The sequence below is a fragment of the Acomys minous genome (assembly GCF_964271855.1).
Source record: "Acomys minous genome assembly, chromosome: 14".
Taxonomy (NCBI): Eukaryota; Metazoa; Chordata; class Mammalia; order Rodentia; family Muridae; genus Acomys; species Acomys minous.
This window is the reverse complement of record NC_140496.1, coordinates 105,522,308-105,539,739: the sequence shown is the minus strand read 5'-3', so window position 1 is coordinate 105,539,739 and position 17,432 is coordinate 105,522,308. Positions and strand designations below refer to the sequence as shown.

The 17,432-nt window shown below is 37.0% G+C and overlaps 1 protein-coding gene across 2 annotated transcripts; it reads left to right on the top strand.

The window, feature by feature from the left end:
* Window positions 1–218: 218 nt before the first annotated feature.
* Window positions 219–17,182, top strand: IFI44 (interferon induced protein 44). 2 transcript variants are annotated; one of them, XM_084757483.1, is made up of 8 exons: window positions 219–339; window positions 608–1,054; window positions 2,754–2,790; window positions 3,875–4,070; window positions 4,217–4,363; window positions 9,826–9,997; window positions 11,001–11,101; window positions 15,628–17,182. In XM_084757483.1, the coding sequence occupies exons 2-8, from the start codon at window positions 616–618 to the stop codon at window positions 15,802–15,804; spliced, it is 1,269 nt and encodes a 422-aa protein (XP_084613609.1). In that variant the 5' UTR covers window positions 219–339; window positions 608–615; the 3' UTR covers window positions 15,805–17,182. The 2 variants fall into 2 exon arrangements, with proteins under 2 accessions (XP_084613609.1, XP_084613610.1); XM_084757484.1 differs by lacking the exon at window positions 2,754–2,790 and having other exon boundaries at window positions 608–1,101; window positions 3,897–4,070.
* The last annotated feature ends 250 nt before the right edge of the window (window positions 17,183–17,432 follow it).

Sequence of the window (17,432 nt, the reverse complement as noted above, 5' to 3'; positions counted from 1 at the left end):
AGTGGATGACTTTACGATGCATCTCAAAAGTACAGCAGACAGTAATTTTGCTCTGCATGTCCATGTACAGAGACTTGTTGAATTTACCTTAAAAAAAAAAACCCAACTTCTGCCCCAGGAGAGACTGTGATTTTGGATTGACTTTGCTATTTAAAAGTAGACCCATCGCTACAGAAGTTGGCCCACTGCCAGTATGACTAGGTGTACTGAGTTTCAATTTCGTTTCTCAAGCAGGAAGCTGCAAGCTGTGGAAAGGTTTCTCTTTCCACTTACTCCAAGCTTGGTTCCTGAGACAGAAGCTGCCCTGGGTGCTAGTCTTTGTGTAGACTCTGCATACAGGTATGTATTGTGGCTTTCCACTTACCTCAGTTGCTTGAAAACAAGATTATTTAAAAAATTGAAAGCAATTATTTAAATGAACAGTTTGGTAATGATTTTCTTGCTGTGTGTTTACCTCCTGTTCATTAATTTCCTCTGTTCTATGACAAAATAAGAGTAAATGAGAGCTTTGCATGCGTCTATCTGGGTTTCAGGGTTTCATGAGGACTGTGTTGCCTCTCCCACTGGACTGTGAATTTAATGAGGACTGTGTTGGCTTTCCCACTAGATTGTGAAATGGCCATGAGAACTCATTTGACATGGTTGCAAGAAAAGTGTCTGCAAAGATATTTTGGAGAAAAACGGTTTTGTCTTCTTTATAAGGCGAGTGTGCAGAAGTTCTCAGAGCAGGATTTGTTCTCAAACTGTCAGGATCAAGGTCCTACCATGATATTGCTTTTTAGCAAAAACTGTGTTATTGGTGTGTACCTGCAATATGGCTTCAGGAAAACATATGGTTCTGCCACATTTTTTGCACTCCAAAACACCGAATTTTCACAATATGCAAGAGGAAGATGTTTACCAGTTTCATTCTTCCGTGATGGAAGTGATTTCCTTATACTGTTAAGTGAGCGAACTGTGACTATAAGTTCCGAGATTTGTCAAAAGCTCAGATTGCTGCCTCCTCAACAGTCTACCATGTCTATTCAGGAGTGTGAAGCTTTTCGATGTGAAGGTATGTTTGCTCAGATGAGCCAAAGGAAGCTCTCCCCTGCATGCTTGGTGAGTTCTAGACGACATATCCCTGAGGAAAAGACCTTTGAACTCAAGCTCTTAAATCCGTAGAGATGACTCACAGTGACACCTGGCCAGAAGTTGCTAAAACCCAATCATGAAATAAGACAACTTACCAGGAAATCCACCCTTTTATCAATATTTTAATTATACTGTAAAGCGCTGTAGATATAAGGCTGTGTCATGCATGAAACCTCTACGACTTAGTTTTCTTGGATAAGGAAATCTGCAGGCTTCAGTGTGACTCCCCTCTCTTCTTGCCTGTGGTCATTAATTTGTTTTTGTGAGTATGGCATGTCCCAGTCCTCATAACACTGTGATCACATAGACCTGGATTTCCTTGATTAGGCCAGGAGGTTATTAGTTTAATAGATTAGATTATTAGTTTATTTACTAGTTTATTAGCTATTAGTTTAAAAGAATCAACTGCTACATTGATGTGTCCTTCTTTACAGTTTATATTCATATTTTTATTGATTACTCCTATTGTTTTTGCTTTTTATTTGTTCTAGTTTGGTTTTGGTTTCTTTTGGGATAGTATTTCTCGGTGCAACAGCCCTGGTTATCCCAGAACTCAATCTGTAGACATGGCTAACCTCAAACTCACAGAGGTCTGCCAGCCTGCCTTCATGTTGGGATTAAAGGTATGCACTACCACTGCCCGACTTCTTTTATGGTCTTAAGAGTTCCTACATTTTTTGTTTTTGTTTTCAAACATTCTTTATTTCCTGTCATGATAAAACCCAGTTTTATCACCAAATTGCTGTGAGGTGTGTACATAGTTAATTCACACATAACTTTAGTTTTAAGTTTTCTCTCAGACACTGACACTATTTTTAAAATGCTTAATAAAAATCTCAAAGGTTTGATTTTATTGTGTACATGGTCTGTATTCTTTTGAGCTTAATTAGATTTTGATTGTTGAATGAAACCTTTACAACTTCTGGTCTTGGTAATTTAATGGCATTTGTTTGGTGGCTCTATATATGGCCCAAGAGTGAGAGTTATTAGAGATTAACAAATTGATTGATCATTTTTAGCACTGCTAAACTAATGGTTTCAGTTTTAAATTAATCCAAAATAAGTCTTTTTAAAAAGGCAACTCTGAACCAGAGACTGACTGGACTGTTCCCTCTGCACACTGCAGCGCCGTTGCTGTCTTTTGTTTTCTAATTAGAGCCAGGGATGCATTAGCTGAATAGAAGCTTCTATTGATAGCTTGCTTGGACAAAAATTTGTGCTTATTTTAAAATTTATTTTTACATATCCCTGCACATTGCATCTTTCAGACCCATTAATACTTTCAGGAAAAATTATCAATTAATACTCGTCTTTCCTTGATTTATCTATATTTTCATATCCTGCTCCTCTAATTCAGCAGATACTCCCAGTTCTAATTCCCATTAGAGCAAAGTCTGCACAACCACTGAGCAGGTGGGAGAACTCATCTGCAGACACTCCTCCTGAGCTCTCGTGTTTCCAAATTAAGCAATGTGAATGTTGCTCATCCTATATTTTCTCCCCTTGCTTTTTCCTGTGAAAAGATTATACATATTCATCTCTAGGGGATTTGTTCACATTCATTTGGCCAGTCAATCATTTAAGAATTTATAATCTATATAATTTGTTATTTTCCTTAGAGTTATTAGATGAGAGGAAGACAAGTGGCATTGTTCTGTAAGTCAATGTTTTTAAATATTTTAATACTCTATTACCTTTTATCATGATAATGTATGTAAACAAAATTGATGACACAAATTATTACAGCTAATATATAGACCATCAATGAATAATCAAAACCTGTATCAATAATTGTTGAACAAATTGATCCTTGTAATGTTAAAAGAACAGAAAGTGGAAGGTGACTATTTCTAACTTTATGTGCTTGAGGGAAAATAATTTTGTCTATGTGTCTGTGTTTTTTAGAATTTGTATACTAAGATTTTACTTTAGAATGTGTTGAAGATTATTTTAAAACTGGGAACATTTATTAGTGAGTTTTTGAGAATATATTAAAAATGGTCTACTTCTATAAACTTCAAATACATATTATATAATGGCCATTAAAGTTTATCAGTAATCTTTACATTGGCATGGCTGATATTTATTACTGAATTTATAAGGTGTAGTAATGTACATGAACAATATTATGACTGATGAGTTTTAGTTGCAAGTGTTACTTTTGTTTTTATTTCTTTTACAATATGACTTAAAGCAGGGGCACTTATTAGCAATGTTTCAGTTGTTATGACAAAATGCGATAACCAAATACCAAAGCAACTTAAGGATGAAAGGGTTTATTTCAGTTTATGATTCCGGAGGGGTGGAGATCACCCTGGTAAAGAAGGTGTGTAACAGGCATGGCAAGCATGTATCAGGACCAAGAAGTTGGCTGATTATACTTTCGTTCACATACAGAAACTCACAGAGAGGGGGGAAAAAAAACAGCAAGAGGGTGAGGTTATAAGTACTCAAAGATAGCCTTTGTTGATGTACTTCTTCCAGCAAGGTTTGACCTTCTAAAGGATCTATAATCTTCCCAAATACCCAAACCAAACTGAAGACAGAGTGTTCATATACATAAGCCTATGAGAGACATTCTTATTCAAACCACCATATCCAATAGGCTTGTGTGCACGTGGAAGAAGGCAAGCTGATAATTAGAAATAATACAAAGAAGACAAGTGAATTATTAGAAGATGCATGGCGAGATAATGTGAACTGGCCCTTAAAATTCTTAAAATTTATTATGTTTTAATAGGTTACGGAATAATTTATTTCAGGACCTGAGTACCTATAAGCCATATGGAGACCTGGTTCATCAAACACGAATTCTGCTGCTGGGTCCTATTGGAGCAGGGAAGTCCAGCTTTGTCAACTCAGTCAGGTCTGTTTTCAGGGGCAGGACCGTGCACCAGGCCTTGGTGGGCTGTGAGATAAATGGAACGTCTGACAAGGTTTGTATATTTTAGGCTACACAGGGTTCTTTGGTTCAAGTTAACTGTATTGAAAAACCATGTTGTCAATCAATTTCATGTAGATTTTGTTTAAACTTATAGCAAAAAGAAATGCTCTTTTCAAGTTGTTGTCTTTTACTTTCCAGTATAGGACATATTCTATCACGTCCAAGAATGTTAGTGGCTCTCTGCCATTTTTGCTGTGTGACTCACTGGGGCTGAGTCAGGGCGCTGGCTTACACATAGATGATATACGCTGCATCTTAAATGGCCATACTCCTGATAGATACCAGGTAGGATTTGATGGATTGTTTTGAAAAAATGGGTTGATTTTTTTTTAAAAAATGTGTGTTTTTGCCCACTATCCACCTCATACTCTGGCTTAACATTACCATTTCAGCACTTAAAACTGTACTTGTTCAATTTCTTTTGTTCCTTTTTGTTGAAGACCAGCTTCAGCAGGTAAGGTTAACTGAGGCAGGGTATAGAGTTAGCCACTGAGAACTCAGCTGCTTCTCTCTGAGGGAATAAAGCTTGATTCAGTGAGGCTGGCAAAGTACTCCCTGTGGCTGGCTAGAAACTTTTTAAGGGGAGTCATTGGAAAAGAAGAAGGGGGGGGGGGGAGAAACACACACACACACACACACACACACACTCACACATGATGGGTGAAGCAAGTTTTAACAAATTATTTTTTCTCCCAGAACTTATATATCCCAGAAAAATCCTTCAAACAGTATACAAATTATAACATGATTACATTTATTTTTCTCTTAGTAAATGATTATGAAAAAGCAATATGATCCCCATACCTTTATATGAAAAACATTTAATGTACTACAGGCGAAGAAATAAAATTATTCCCAAGAACCCACACACATTTGTAACTAAGCAAATTGTTATAGACCAACAAAGTGTAAGCAAGCATGGTAATTTTCTCAGCCAGTTTCTCTTTACTGGCAGGCTGCAATTTGTCATTACAAAGAAAGGATCAATTATTTTATTGTTTATCTTAAGAGATCTTATAAAAATCTTAAGACAATTACAAATCTAAACATCTATATCAGCCGTTTCTACTCTAAATCATCTACTCACTAACAATATTTCATTCAATCATATCAGGAAGCTGAGAGCAACAATAAGTACAACAAATTAGTCATCACCTTGATCACCAGCTCAGCTTTAGCATCACATCATCCAGTTCTGGTCTCCCTCGCTCAACTATAGGGAGCGTGCCTTTCTAAACCTCAAGTTGTTCCCTAAGATTTTCTACGACAGAGCCACTAACAAAAACATCTTTACCTAATTTTACTAACAATCTACTTCTCCAAGTTCTTTCTAACGGTGGTAGTGGTCTTTGCTAACCGTCTACCTCTGTAAATTCTTTACGAGGGTGTGGTGACTGAGTTGTTAATTTGCTCCAGCAGCAATGCCTGAGAAAGATCAAGCACTATTACTGTGCCAATGATACTGCCCAGTGGGGGCGGGGGCTGGATGTTTTCTATGAGAAATGCCCATCTGCATAAATTATACATGCGACTTCACTTTTGCTCAAAAGAAATCTGAGGGCAGACACTTGGGGGTGTGAGAGCTTCACACCCCTTTCCCTCTTTTGAGCACCACAGCCTGGGTACTCAGCTTCGAATTTTTTGCATCATGTATACTCTTATTCACTCTGTATTTCCCGTTACCTCCTCTCCTGTATCATTTTGAAGCAAATCAGAGAAACCATAACAGTTTAGGTATAGTTGGATATCATTTATATATATATATATATATATATATACACCTATATACAAATAAATAATAATATATAGCTTTCTTTGAACATAGATATAAAAACTACATCACAGTGATTTTTACCTTATTAAATATTATTTAATTATATAATTTCTACCTCCTATTATATTACAATTTTTATTATTATCCCTTGTTTTCTTTTAAAACTTTAATTTATTATAATTTATTCAGATTACATCCTAATTCTTATGCCCTCTCTTGTATCTTCCTGTTCCCATCCTCTCTCCTTCTTCCTCCCTATTCCCCTGCCCTAGACCTCTGACAGAAGAGGACCCTATATGACCATAGCCTATCAGGTCTCATCTGGATAGCTTTCTGCCCCTTACTCTGTGTGCTTGCCTGGCCGCCCCACCAAGGGGAGTGATCAAATCTGGGAGAACAGATTTTAACAGTTCATTTTTGAAAAATAAATCTAGTCAAAGTCTTTTAGCCTATATACTCTGCTTTTCCTTGCAATTTGTCTATTTAAAACTTAAATAAATGATACAGTGTGTGTGTGTGTGTGTGTGTGTGTGTGTGTGTGTGTGTGTACATGCCATAGTATAAGTGGGTTCTGTGGATGAAGCTCATGTCATTAGACTTGATGGCAAACAGTTCCACTTGCTGAGCCGTCTCACTGGCTCTGCAACTTGTCTTTTTAAGAAATTGGAATGGGCCGGGCGTGGTGGCTCACGCCTTTAATCTCAGCACTCGGGAAGCAGAGGCAGGCGGATCGCTGTGAGTTCGAGGCCAGCCTGGTCTACAAAGTGAGTCCAGGACAGCCAAGGCTACACAGAGAAACCCTGTCTCTAAAAACAAACAGAGAGAGAGAGAGAGAGAGAGAGAGAGAGAGAGAGAGAGAGAGAGAGAGAGATTGGAACGGTTATTTTGTAGAACTCTTTATAATATGGACTCTATTTACATCCTTAAATGTCACTTTATATGACTCTCCACTTTCCACAGAACAAAACTTCATAGGTGGTGTATTCTTCCACCTGGAGCTGCATAATGTAGAGTTTTCCAGTATCGTATCAATAGATTTCAGTGTGTGGATCATTTATTTATTAGAGCAAGTGTAGTGATGTTCTCTTTGCATCATTCTTCATCATGTCACCTACGGAGAGAAATTCTCCCACACCCACTGGTTACACAGCGGTACACACAATCACAAAGGAAAAGTAGGATATAAACATAGGAATTCTCCCACACCCACTGATTACATAACGGTATACACAATTGCAAAGGAAAAGTAGGATATAAACATAGGCTTTATTTTTTGTCAGCTTTATGAACTTCTGAAAATAATAGTTTTTCTCTGAATATTTGCCATTAGTCATCAGTTACTAATTTATCATCATTGTGAACTCAATATAAACTGACTATATTTGATGTATTTTGATACTTTGTAGTTTTACATTTCCCAATTCTTGGACCAATAGAGACTTCTACAAACTAAACTCCAGGTCCTTTGACAGAGACAGAGTCTTTTCTGTTTCTTGCTCTTCTTGGTGTAACTGGATACCTTGGCTACATCTTGGGTATTTCCTGTCCTGCACTGTGAATCAGTTGTTTCTTCCCAAAGCCCTGGTTTGTGGCATCAGAAAAGTTGTGGCTACTTTGTTGGTTATTTTTCTTCCACTTTTCAGGGAAACGTATTTTTCTGATAAGATATCTTATAAATTCACATTTAAGATTTCAATTGCAGGACTGGAAATTTTCATTTAATATTTTCTAATTATATTACTATTGACTTTGTCCTAATTTGAGAATTCTTCTTTTTAAGCAATAGAGTTGATAGGATATTATATCACCTAATTTTCTTTATCTCGCACAGTAGCCTCAGAACAGACTCCATTATTAGTTTAAGTTACCTAATAATATTTAATATTTTTAGTAAATATTCAATGTAGCAATTTTAGAAGACCCTTATATCATTTGAGAATGCATCATATATCCTTATTGGGCATGCGAATTACACTGTTTTACAGTCAGTCAGAAGCAATTTAATTCTGCAGTTATTCCAACTAAGTACAATGTTTACTTTGATTTATAGATTTGCTTTATGATTTTGCTTCACTTTTATACCTATTACTTATATATCTAAAGTTAAGTTGTAGAATAAAGAGTATTCTTAATCAATAAAAGAATTGATCTTTTTTCTCTGCTTATTCAAATTCCTTTGTTCTTCCTATAAGAAACCACAACAAATTTATGACTTACTTACCTTTTGCAATATCAAAGAAAACGTATACATGTTTGTATTTTCTCCCTTTTTAGAGACATGGTAGTACCATATGGATTACTGGTATATCATGCTTTTTGTTGAATGAATAGGGCTATAGTCAAGACACTGTTTAGATACTATTTGTGTAGAGGTATTTTAATTCAGAACATGGCTGCTTTGGCAAGCGATTGTATCCAAAGACCTTCTAGGTCTGTGTGATCCAGCTGGAATACAGACACGCCTTTAATCCCAGGGGATATAAACAAGCAAATCTCTGTGTTCAAGGCTAGCCTGGTATAGAACAAGTTTCATGTAAAAAAAGCTTAGGTACAGGCATGGTGGTATATGCCTTTAATCCCAGTTTAGGAGACAGGCATGCAGATCTCTGAGTTCTAGTGAGTGCTGTTCAGGCCGTTAGGTTGAGAGTGAGTTTAGAACCATTGAAATGTAGTTGAGTTCCTGGCACTGCAATTCATAGAATTCAGAGGCAGTTTTTACTGGGAGAGTTTTACAGAGAGAGATTGAAGAGAGAACAAGCTAGACACAGGTGAAGGTAGAATGTGCCAGAAAATGAGGAGTCAGAAGATTAGAACAGATTGCTAGAGTTAGTTTGAGGCCAATCAGATCAACTCAGTGAAAAACTGAGAGAAGCCAGATAGAATCAGTAAGCCAGGAGAGGAGTTTGATCCAGAACAGCTGAGTCGAACCAGCCAACAAGAGTTCAGAAAGAACTAGAAAGGGTGAGTTTATTCAGCAGTAAGTCTCAGATGCTGAAAGAATTCTAGGTCTAGGTTATATTGTACAGAGGCTAGAAGCTTTCAGAAACTAGGCCTAGGTTAGCCGACCAAAGCAGTAATCTTCCAAGACAACAATAAACTCAGGCAAATAAAAAGTCCTTTACCAGTTTGGTCTTTATGCCATTATCTCTGCCAGACAGAACCACGCAAAGCAATTGTTCAAAAATCACATTGCCATAGGGTATCAAGTCTCTTCTTGGTAACCTGCTGTCCTTCCTCTGAGTGCCACCAGGTCTCCCCCTCCAGGGGACATGGTCAAATATGAGGCACCAGAGTACATGAGAAAGTCATATCCCACTCTCCACTCAACTATGGAGAATGTTCTGACCATTGGCTAGATCTGGGTAGGGGTTTAAAGTTTACCACCTGTATTGTCCTTGGCTGGTGCCTTAGTTTGAGCAGGACCCCTGGTTGAGCATATACAGGGGGAGGTAATCCCCCTCAGGAACAGTCATAGGGGAGAGGAATAAAGGGAAAATGGGAGGGAGGGAAGAATGGGAGGATACAAGGGATGGGATAACCATTGAGATGTAACAAGAATAAATTAATAAAAAATAAATTTAAAAAAATCACATTGCCCACCATGAAGTATTCTCCCTCTTTACTTACTGCGTGGCAACTCTAACTTTCTCAATGTTTGACCTTTGTCTTCACACACATGGTTTCTTTTATGTAGAGCACTCTCTGCAACAGCCTTATTCACTTTCTTGAGAATGATTTTTCATTATAGGCCCCAGATTATATATCCCTTGATCAGAGAAGCATTATCAGGCCAGGCAAAAGAACATCTACCCACTTGTGCAATTACCATCTTATCCATCTAGTGGTTAGCTTTTTATTATCAGACAGATTTGTGCATTTTTTAAAAAATGCATAGTTTATGAATAAACACACTGTGACGATTCTAACTTTCTTTCTGAGTGCTCTAGCTTCTGTCTTCTTATTTACTTTACAGTTTGATCCCATGAAACCAATCACATCAGACCATCCAAACTACATTCATGACCCATCGCTGAAGGACAGAATTCACTGTGTGGTGTTTGTGTTTGATGTCAATTCTGTTGAACAGCTCTCTCACGGGCTGGTGGCAAAGATCAAAGAGATTCGGAAGGAGCTGATGCAATGTGGTGAGTGTTATTTCATTTTGCTGAAGGTGACTGACTGGATGCTACAGCAGATCTTTGGGATGTGAGAATGCACAGATGGAGATGAAGGACTACAGTGCTTGCAAATGTGAGTCTTTCTGGCTTATCAGCATGGTCACAACCAGCTGAAATCTCAATAGCTGTATGACCCTGCACATGTGGCTTAAAGTCAGTTTCCTTCAGCATCTTAAAATTGCTGTAATGATAGGACCTCCCTGTGAATATTTTGTTTGTAAATATTAACACAAGTTGAAGAGTAGCCACACTGAAGCACACACTGCTTCTATATTTTGTCATGTAGTTTTTGGCTAGGTGCTATATCTTTCCTTTTGGACCTTAGAGAATTAGAAAATAGAAAGAAATATTCTATTTTAAAAAAGCAGTGTATTACATGTCCAGTAGACAGAGGCATCAGAAAAGCAGTCTGTGAACACAAGCTGGTGGTTCTGGTGCGAATCTCTGGCTTTTCTTGGTTTTATCCATTGACGTTGGAAAGAATACATCACAAATTTGGCTAAGAAGCAAGGAATGACTGACTTACCTGCTCACTGAAATGGAAAGGTTTAAAAATGTGTGTAGGGACATTTTTGTCAATACTGTGAAATAGGAGTAGCTTATTCACTGGGTCATGGTGAATTCTTTCTCTTGGAGGGTCATCCCCCATAATCTCTAGTTTCTAATAAGAAAACATATTTAGAGTGAATAGCAATGGAAATGATATGGAATAAATTTTAGTAAGTTTTTTTCCAGGAAGTGACCTCTTGTGAAGCTTCATTTCTTAGCTTAGAATTGCTTGCAGAAGAAATTCCCATGTGTGCTGTGTCTGTGTGAGGTGGAGGGGGTGTTGGAAGGAGAGAACTCCCTAAGGCAGAAGGTGAAGCTAAAATTGCCCCATTGCTTGATCACAGCAAAAGTGATAATTTACTAACTTAGAAATTTTGCTGATGTCTCTAAGGATAAAATCCTATGTATTTCTTTGACGCAGGCATTCTGCATTTGGCTTTGCTTACGCATGCGGATAGCCTGGATTTGATTACAAAAGGAGACCTGATAGACATATACAACTGTAATCCTGTGAAGCTCAAGGTAATGAATAAACAGTTTTCTGAGGACTGTCATTGATATATACATATATACATGCAAACATATAATATTCAACCTCATATAAAGAATAAATAACTGCTAAACTGGAGAAGAGTTAAAATAATTGCTAGAATAGTTAGGACATACTTCCAAGGCTTAAAATATTGAATGTCCATACAATTTATCTTTGTGTTGAACTTTATGTTTAATTACATTTGCTGCAGTTTAATTCAACAGATATTTATTTATGATCAAACTATAGTCCCTATTCCGATACAAAGATAATAAAGATAATTATTGTACTAAAAAGCTTATAATTGTGTAAACAGAGGTGAGGATATAGAAGGTGGATAAAGAAAAAGAGAGGAATGTGGCACGATTAAATATGATAAATATCATGTAAAATTGGTGAAGATAATGTGTCTTGATGGTTTGAAGGAGAAAAATGTTACAGGGAATTATTTCATTGCAAAGGTGACACTGAGCGGTAGTGCCCAAGCATCCTAGTAAAAGAAAAGGCAAAAAGAGACGACAATTTAGGTAAGGGAAGTGTGAATTAATCTATTAGAGTGTGAAAAGGTAGCATGTCTGAGGCACATGGAGTTCTCAATGAAGTAGAGAGAAATGCAGAAGCCAGAGGTGATGACACTTCGTTTTATGATTTTACATCTTAGAGAAGCATAGACATTAGAAAGCTGCCACATATTTAACACTACTATTTCTATAAATTAAGATAACTTCAGAATAGATTGGAGGCAAAAAGATGCGAGGTTTGAGTATGAGTTGTGAGCATGTCAAGATAAGCCATATTTATGTACCACTATATGCGTGATGGATTTTTCTTATAGAATCATGCTAACAAATTTAGGAGATAGGTATGATTGACACTATGTGACACATGAGAGGAAAAAATGAATGAGAAGCCTTTGCCCGTGTTCATCAATACTGCTAAGGAATGACACCGCTGTATTGACAGCCTAGGTGATCTATGCTCAGGATGAGCTAATCTAAGCAAGAATTAAACATTAAACTGACATAATAAAATTGATTTTTCCTGGAGATGCCTTGTGAAAGGAAATGAATTTTTAGACTTTAGCCCACGTAGGTTAAAACTGCTTCAGTTTCACAGGAATCCCTGTAGAACAGGAGTTGCCATTTTGTTTGTTTGTTTTGAATTACTGTCTTTCTAATATCTATGCTTTGGTACTCTACATAAGAGCAGGAACTACTTAGGACCGTCTGACATCATGTTTCTTTCTTATGTCAAAATTCATGCTCACGTCTTTACCAGTGCTCATTATTGTTCCTCATATTACTGACGTTATTCTGTCACTATCTTTTCTCTCTTGGCAGCGCTTCCTTATTCATTTCCCCCACCTTCCTTTTATCTCCCTCTCTCCTTCTGTCTCTCCCTCTCTCCTATTCCTCTTCTTCTTCAGCTACAGTTTTGCCTCACTTCCCTTCCAATTCCATTTCTTTTTTAAAAGAGTTCTCCTTTTCCCCACACAATATATTTTGAGCATGTTTTCTCTTACTCCGGTTCATCCCAGTTCATTCATCTATAGGTATTGAGTTTTTAGTTAGGCACCAGTTCAACTTCTTTGTTTTCTATGATATAAGTAGGTGTCTTAAGCAATAAGGCATGGCCATCAAGGTGTGGAGAGAAACCCCATTAGCCAATGACTCAAAAAGATGTAACCAATTTCTGGCAGAAGAGGTTTAACTTGGCATAAGATGTCTAGTTGGGGTGTTGCTTCCACTTTTATTTGAAGGATCCATACACACACACACACACACACACACACACACACACACACACACACACACATACACACACACATATATATAATTTAGAAATATTATACCTACAAGTCTTATACCTTAGTAGGTGTAAGATTTCTAAATCTTTGTATATTGTTTTTTAATTTGCCCTTAGTACTGACTGTGCTTTCTCATATTCCCTATTTTACCCCTTCCTCCCACCTCCTTCCCTATTTATTATTCTCATTTTAGTTTCCACTTTGTCCCTTCATAGCAATATACTAGATTTTCCACTCCTTGAGAGATTCCTTCCTATGCCCTTTAGTCCCTTACTAGGTATCTAATCTCTGTGGTTATATGTATTGTAGCACACATACCAAAACCACTAAGGATAGTATACATACACAAAAGATATATATTTGTCTTTTGGGGTCTACTGTACTCAGGGTGTTTTTATTTTGTTTTCTTGCTATTTTTGTTTTTTAGCTCTACATATTTAGCTATAGATTTCGTAGTTTTGTTTTCTTAACTGCTGGATAATATTCCGTTGCTTAAATGTAATAATTTTCATCATTCATGTGTCCATCCTTGATGGACACATAGGCTGTTTGAATTTATGGCTATTATGAGTACAGTCACAATGAACGTGGATGAGAAAGGATCTCTGTAGTAAGGTGTAGAGGCATTTGGATATATACCTTGTAAGTGGTACAGTTGGATTTTGAGGTAGATCAATTTCTACTCATTTTCATAGGAATCACCACACTAATTTACATAGTAGTTATACCACACCCCCCATCATCAATGAATATGTGTTTCCTTTTCCCCCAAATCCTCAGAAAAATGAGCAGTCATCTATTTTTGTTCCTCTTGGCCATCATAAGTAGGGTAAGATGAAGCTTCAAAGTATTCTTGGTTTGCCATTGACTTAATGAATGAATGTGTTGAGCATTTCTTGAAGCTTTTCCCAGTAATTTGTGCTTTATCTATTGAGAACTCTGCTTAGTTCTGCACCCCATTTAAAAAAAAGATTTACTTATTTACTATGTACACAACATTCTGCCTTCATGTGTGCCTGCCTGTCTGCCAGAAGAAGTCACCAGATCTCATTATAGATGGTTATGAACCACCATGTGGTTGCTGGGAATTAAAATCAGGACCTCTGGAAAAGTAGCAAGTGCTCTTAATCTCTGAGCCATCTCTCCAGACCCTGTATCCAATTTTTCAATTGGGTTGGTTTTTGATGTCCAGATTTTCTTGTTGTTGTTGTTTTTTTTATATATTTTAGATACTAACCCTCCAGCATATGTATGATTGTCAAAAATCTTTCCTGTTCTGTAAGCTGCTGTTTTGCACAAATGATGGCATTCTTTGTCATAAAGAAACTTTTCAATTTCATGAGGCCCCATTTATTAGTTGTTAGTCTTAGAGCTTGTGCTAATAATGGTGTTCTGCTCAGAATGTCTTCTCCTGTGCCAACGAATTTAAGGCTATGCCCCAGTTTCTGTTCTATCAGATTAAGTGTATCTCATCTTAAATTGATGCACAAAGCTCAATGTAAAGTTGTTTTGTGTAGAGTGGTAACTATGGATCTATTTTTTAATCTTCTACATGGAGCCATCTAGTTTGACTAGGACTATTTGTTGAAGAGGCTGTCTTTTTTTCCAGGGTATTTCTGGCTTATTTATTTATTATAATGTATACAGTGTTCTGTTTGCATGTACACCTGCAGGCCAGAAGAGGGCATCATACCACATCATAGATGGTTGTGAGCCACCATGTGGTTGCTGGGAAGTGAACTCAGGACCTCTGGAAGAGCAGTCAGTGCTGTTAACTTCTGAGCCATCTCTCCAGTCCTCTGGCTTCTTTAATCAACAATAAGGTGTCCAAAGATGTGTGGGCTTATGTCTGGGTCTTCCACTAGATTCTGTTGGTCAATGTGTCTGTTTTTATGCCAACACCGTGCAGATTTTTATTACTGTAGCTTGGTAACACAACTTCAGATCTGGGATAGTGCTACTCCCACTAGTCCTTCAGTAATCTTATTATGCAAGATTGTTTTTGTGATCTCTTTTGCTTTTATTTTTGTATGTGTGTTTCCATACAAAGTTAAAGATATTTTTTAATTTTTGTAAACAATTATGTTGTACTTCTGATAGGAATTACTTTGGACCTGTAGCTTGGTTTTGGTAGGGTGATAGTACTTACAACATTAATCCTACTGATCCGTTGGTATGACATTTCTTTTTAATTCTTGTTGAATATATTAGTGCATTTTAAATTTAAAAAAATCAATGATATTAGAACTTGATGTGAAGTTTTTCAAGAAAATATTGCAGAGGATGTAATGTTTATTTTCTTTTAAATATAGAAAAATGATCACCAAGATCTTACTTCTTATTACTTCTCTTACAATTTAAACTGGTATTAGATGTTTTTTACTATGTTGAGACAACTGAGAGGTTGTGTGTATGTATCTGCATGTGAGTGTGCATGCTTTCTCATGCTTATGTGTGTATAGTTGCATATGTGTATGGAGTTCCTAACTCAATGTTAGGTGTCTTCTCGATTGATCTCCACTTCATTTTGAGATAAAGCCTCTCACTGAAATTGGAGCACAGTTATTTGGCTGGATTTGAAGGCCAGAGCCACTAAGATCCCCCTGCCTTTCCCTAGCATTGACGTCTGCTTAGTATGTATTGTCATGGATCAAACTCTGATCCTTACTTTTACACACACAGCTCTGGGTTTTAAATTTTGTGTTTCAGCAAGAAGCAGTCCAGAGAGCCTTTGGCTTTCAGTTTTCTGACATCTTGGTGGTTAGCAATTACATCACTGAATGGGAGCTGGACCCCGTGAAAGACATGCTGATCCTCCGGGCACTGAAAGAGATCCTGTATACTGCGAATGAATTCTTAGAGGATTTACCTTTGAACAAAAAGTAGACTAGTGATCGTGGAGCTAGAAGGTATCATCAACTTGGCTAAATGCTGTCTGGGTCTGTTGTTTTCCTGGTAGGTCTGCCTATTTGGGCTATTGGCATGTGCATAGTCCTCACCTTTAACACACTGGCTGAAAATATTTTTCTCTGCCTATTTCCTTCCTTCCTCCTTCCTCCAATCTGTCTTGCAGGATCTACATAACTTCACTTTGGTTTTAAAAATAAAATTACGGCATGATCTATATCTTCCCCGGCCTGAAAACTCTGTGCTCACCTCTTTTCTCTTCTTTCACACTGGGCTGCTTTTCTTGGGACCTAGAGCTGAATTAGATCACGACTGTTTCTCATAAAATATGGCTTACAGGAGCCATGTGTGTGTGTAATACGTATTGTAAATTCAATCATCTAAAGATCTAAGAACCAAAAAAAAAAAAAAATGAGGAAAAATGTCTTTTGAGACTAGCCTAATTTGCTTAATAGATTATTTTTTAGTTACACCCATTTTCCTAGGAATAACCTAACTTTTTACTTTGTAGCTGAAAGAAATTCCTTTGTGTGTGGACAGCTCACTTTCTGTGTTCATTTTTCCATTGTTGTATACCTCCTCAGCTATTGTAAATAGTGATGTAATGCACAAGTGTAAAAGTGTTTTTGTGACATTTTTATCTTGACTTTTTGTACCCCTCAATCTCACTTATTTCTGCTTCATTTACTGTGGTTTCCCCTAGGTAAATATTTGTCATTTGTGATTATAGATTCAATTTGTCCTTAAGTATGTTTTTTTTTTTTTATCAAACTGTGCCTGGCATATGCTGTGCTGTTACCACTGGAGATTAAATGGATGTTTTGATTTATTTTACTCAAATCTTATTTCATCACATTAGAGCACTATATTCTCTTCATTCACTGTTAATTTTGAAAGAACTGGGAAAGTCTAAGCCTACTGCTGGCTCGCTGGCTGACTCTGTCACCTTGACTTCTCCAGTTCTCTTTATTATGGTGTGCAGGGTCCTAGCGAGGATAAGCTTGGATCTCTAGCAACCTTCTGGTTGCTTCTCACTAGAAACCCACTAAGAACATTATGTTTCTCTCTTCTTCTGTATCAGAGGGAAATATTTTCATGTTGCAAAAAGAAAAAGTAGGATAATTTATCATATAGCAATAATTGAATCATCAACAGAATGGAGATGGAACAAGGAAGGGAGAAGGAGTTGAGACTGAAATGCATTTTAACTGTGCCGGGAAGAAGCCCATGTGCAAAGTCACAGTGGGTTTGATAAAAAGAAAAATAAGACAAAAGTAATCAATTGTGAAAATCAGTCATAATTGGACTTATATTCTGTATCTATGAAAAATAAAATTGTTTATTATTTTAAATCCTACTTGTGTCTGAATAAAGAATGTGGCCTTTATTTTCATTCTAGTATTGTGATTATGAGTTACAAGTGACAAAACTCAACCTGGACAACGTATATAAAAAGATGGTTATAATAGAAACCTAGGATATAAAAAAGTCAATGAAATGATTTTTAATGATAAATCTGCTATACTCATAGATGAGCACCTAGCCCAATATTAACCAGAGAGGCTTCCTTTGGCAGCTTATGGGAGCAGATGCAGAGACCCACAGCA

Bases quoted from the DNA above. Each gene is read 5' to 3' on its own strand.
- IFI44 (XM_084757483.1), top strand. From the start codon at position 616: ATGGCCATGAGAACTCATTTGACATGGTTGCAAGAAAAGTGTCTGCAA. The intron at 1,055-2,753 runs GTATGTTTGCTC...TATTTTCCTTAG, and splicing joins TGAAGCTTTTCGATGTGAAG to AGTTATTAGATGAGAGGAAG. The intron at 9,998-11,000 runs GTGAGTGTTATT...TCTTTGACGCAG, and splicing joins GAAGGAGCTGATGCAATGTG to GCATTCTGCATTTGGCTTTG.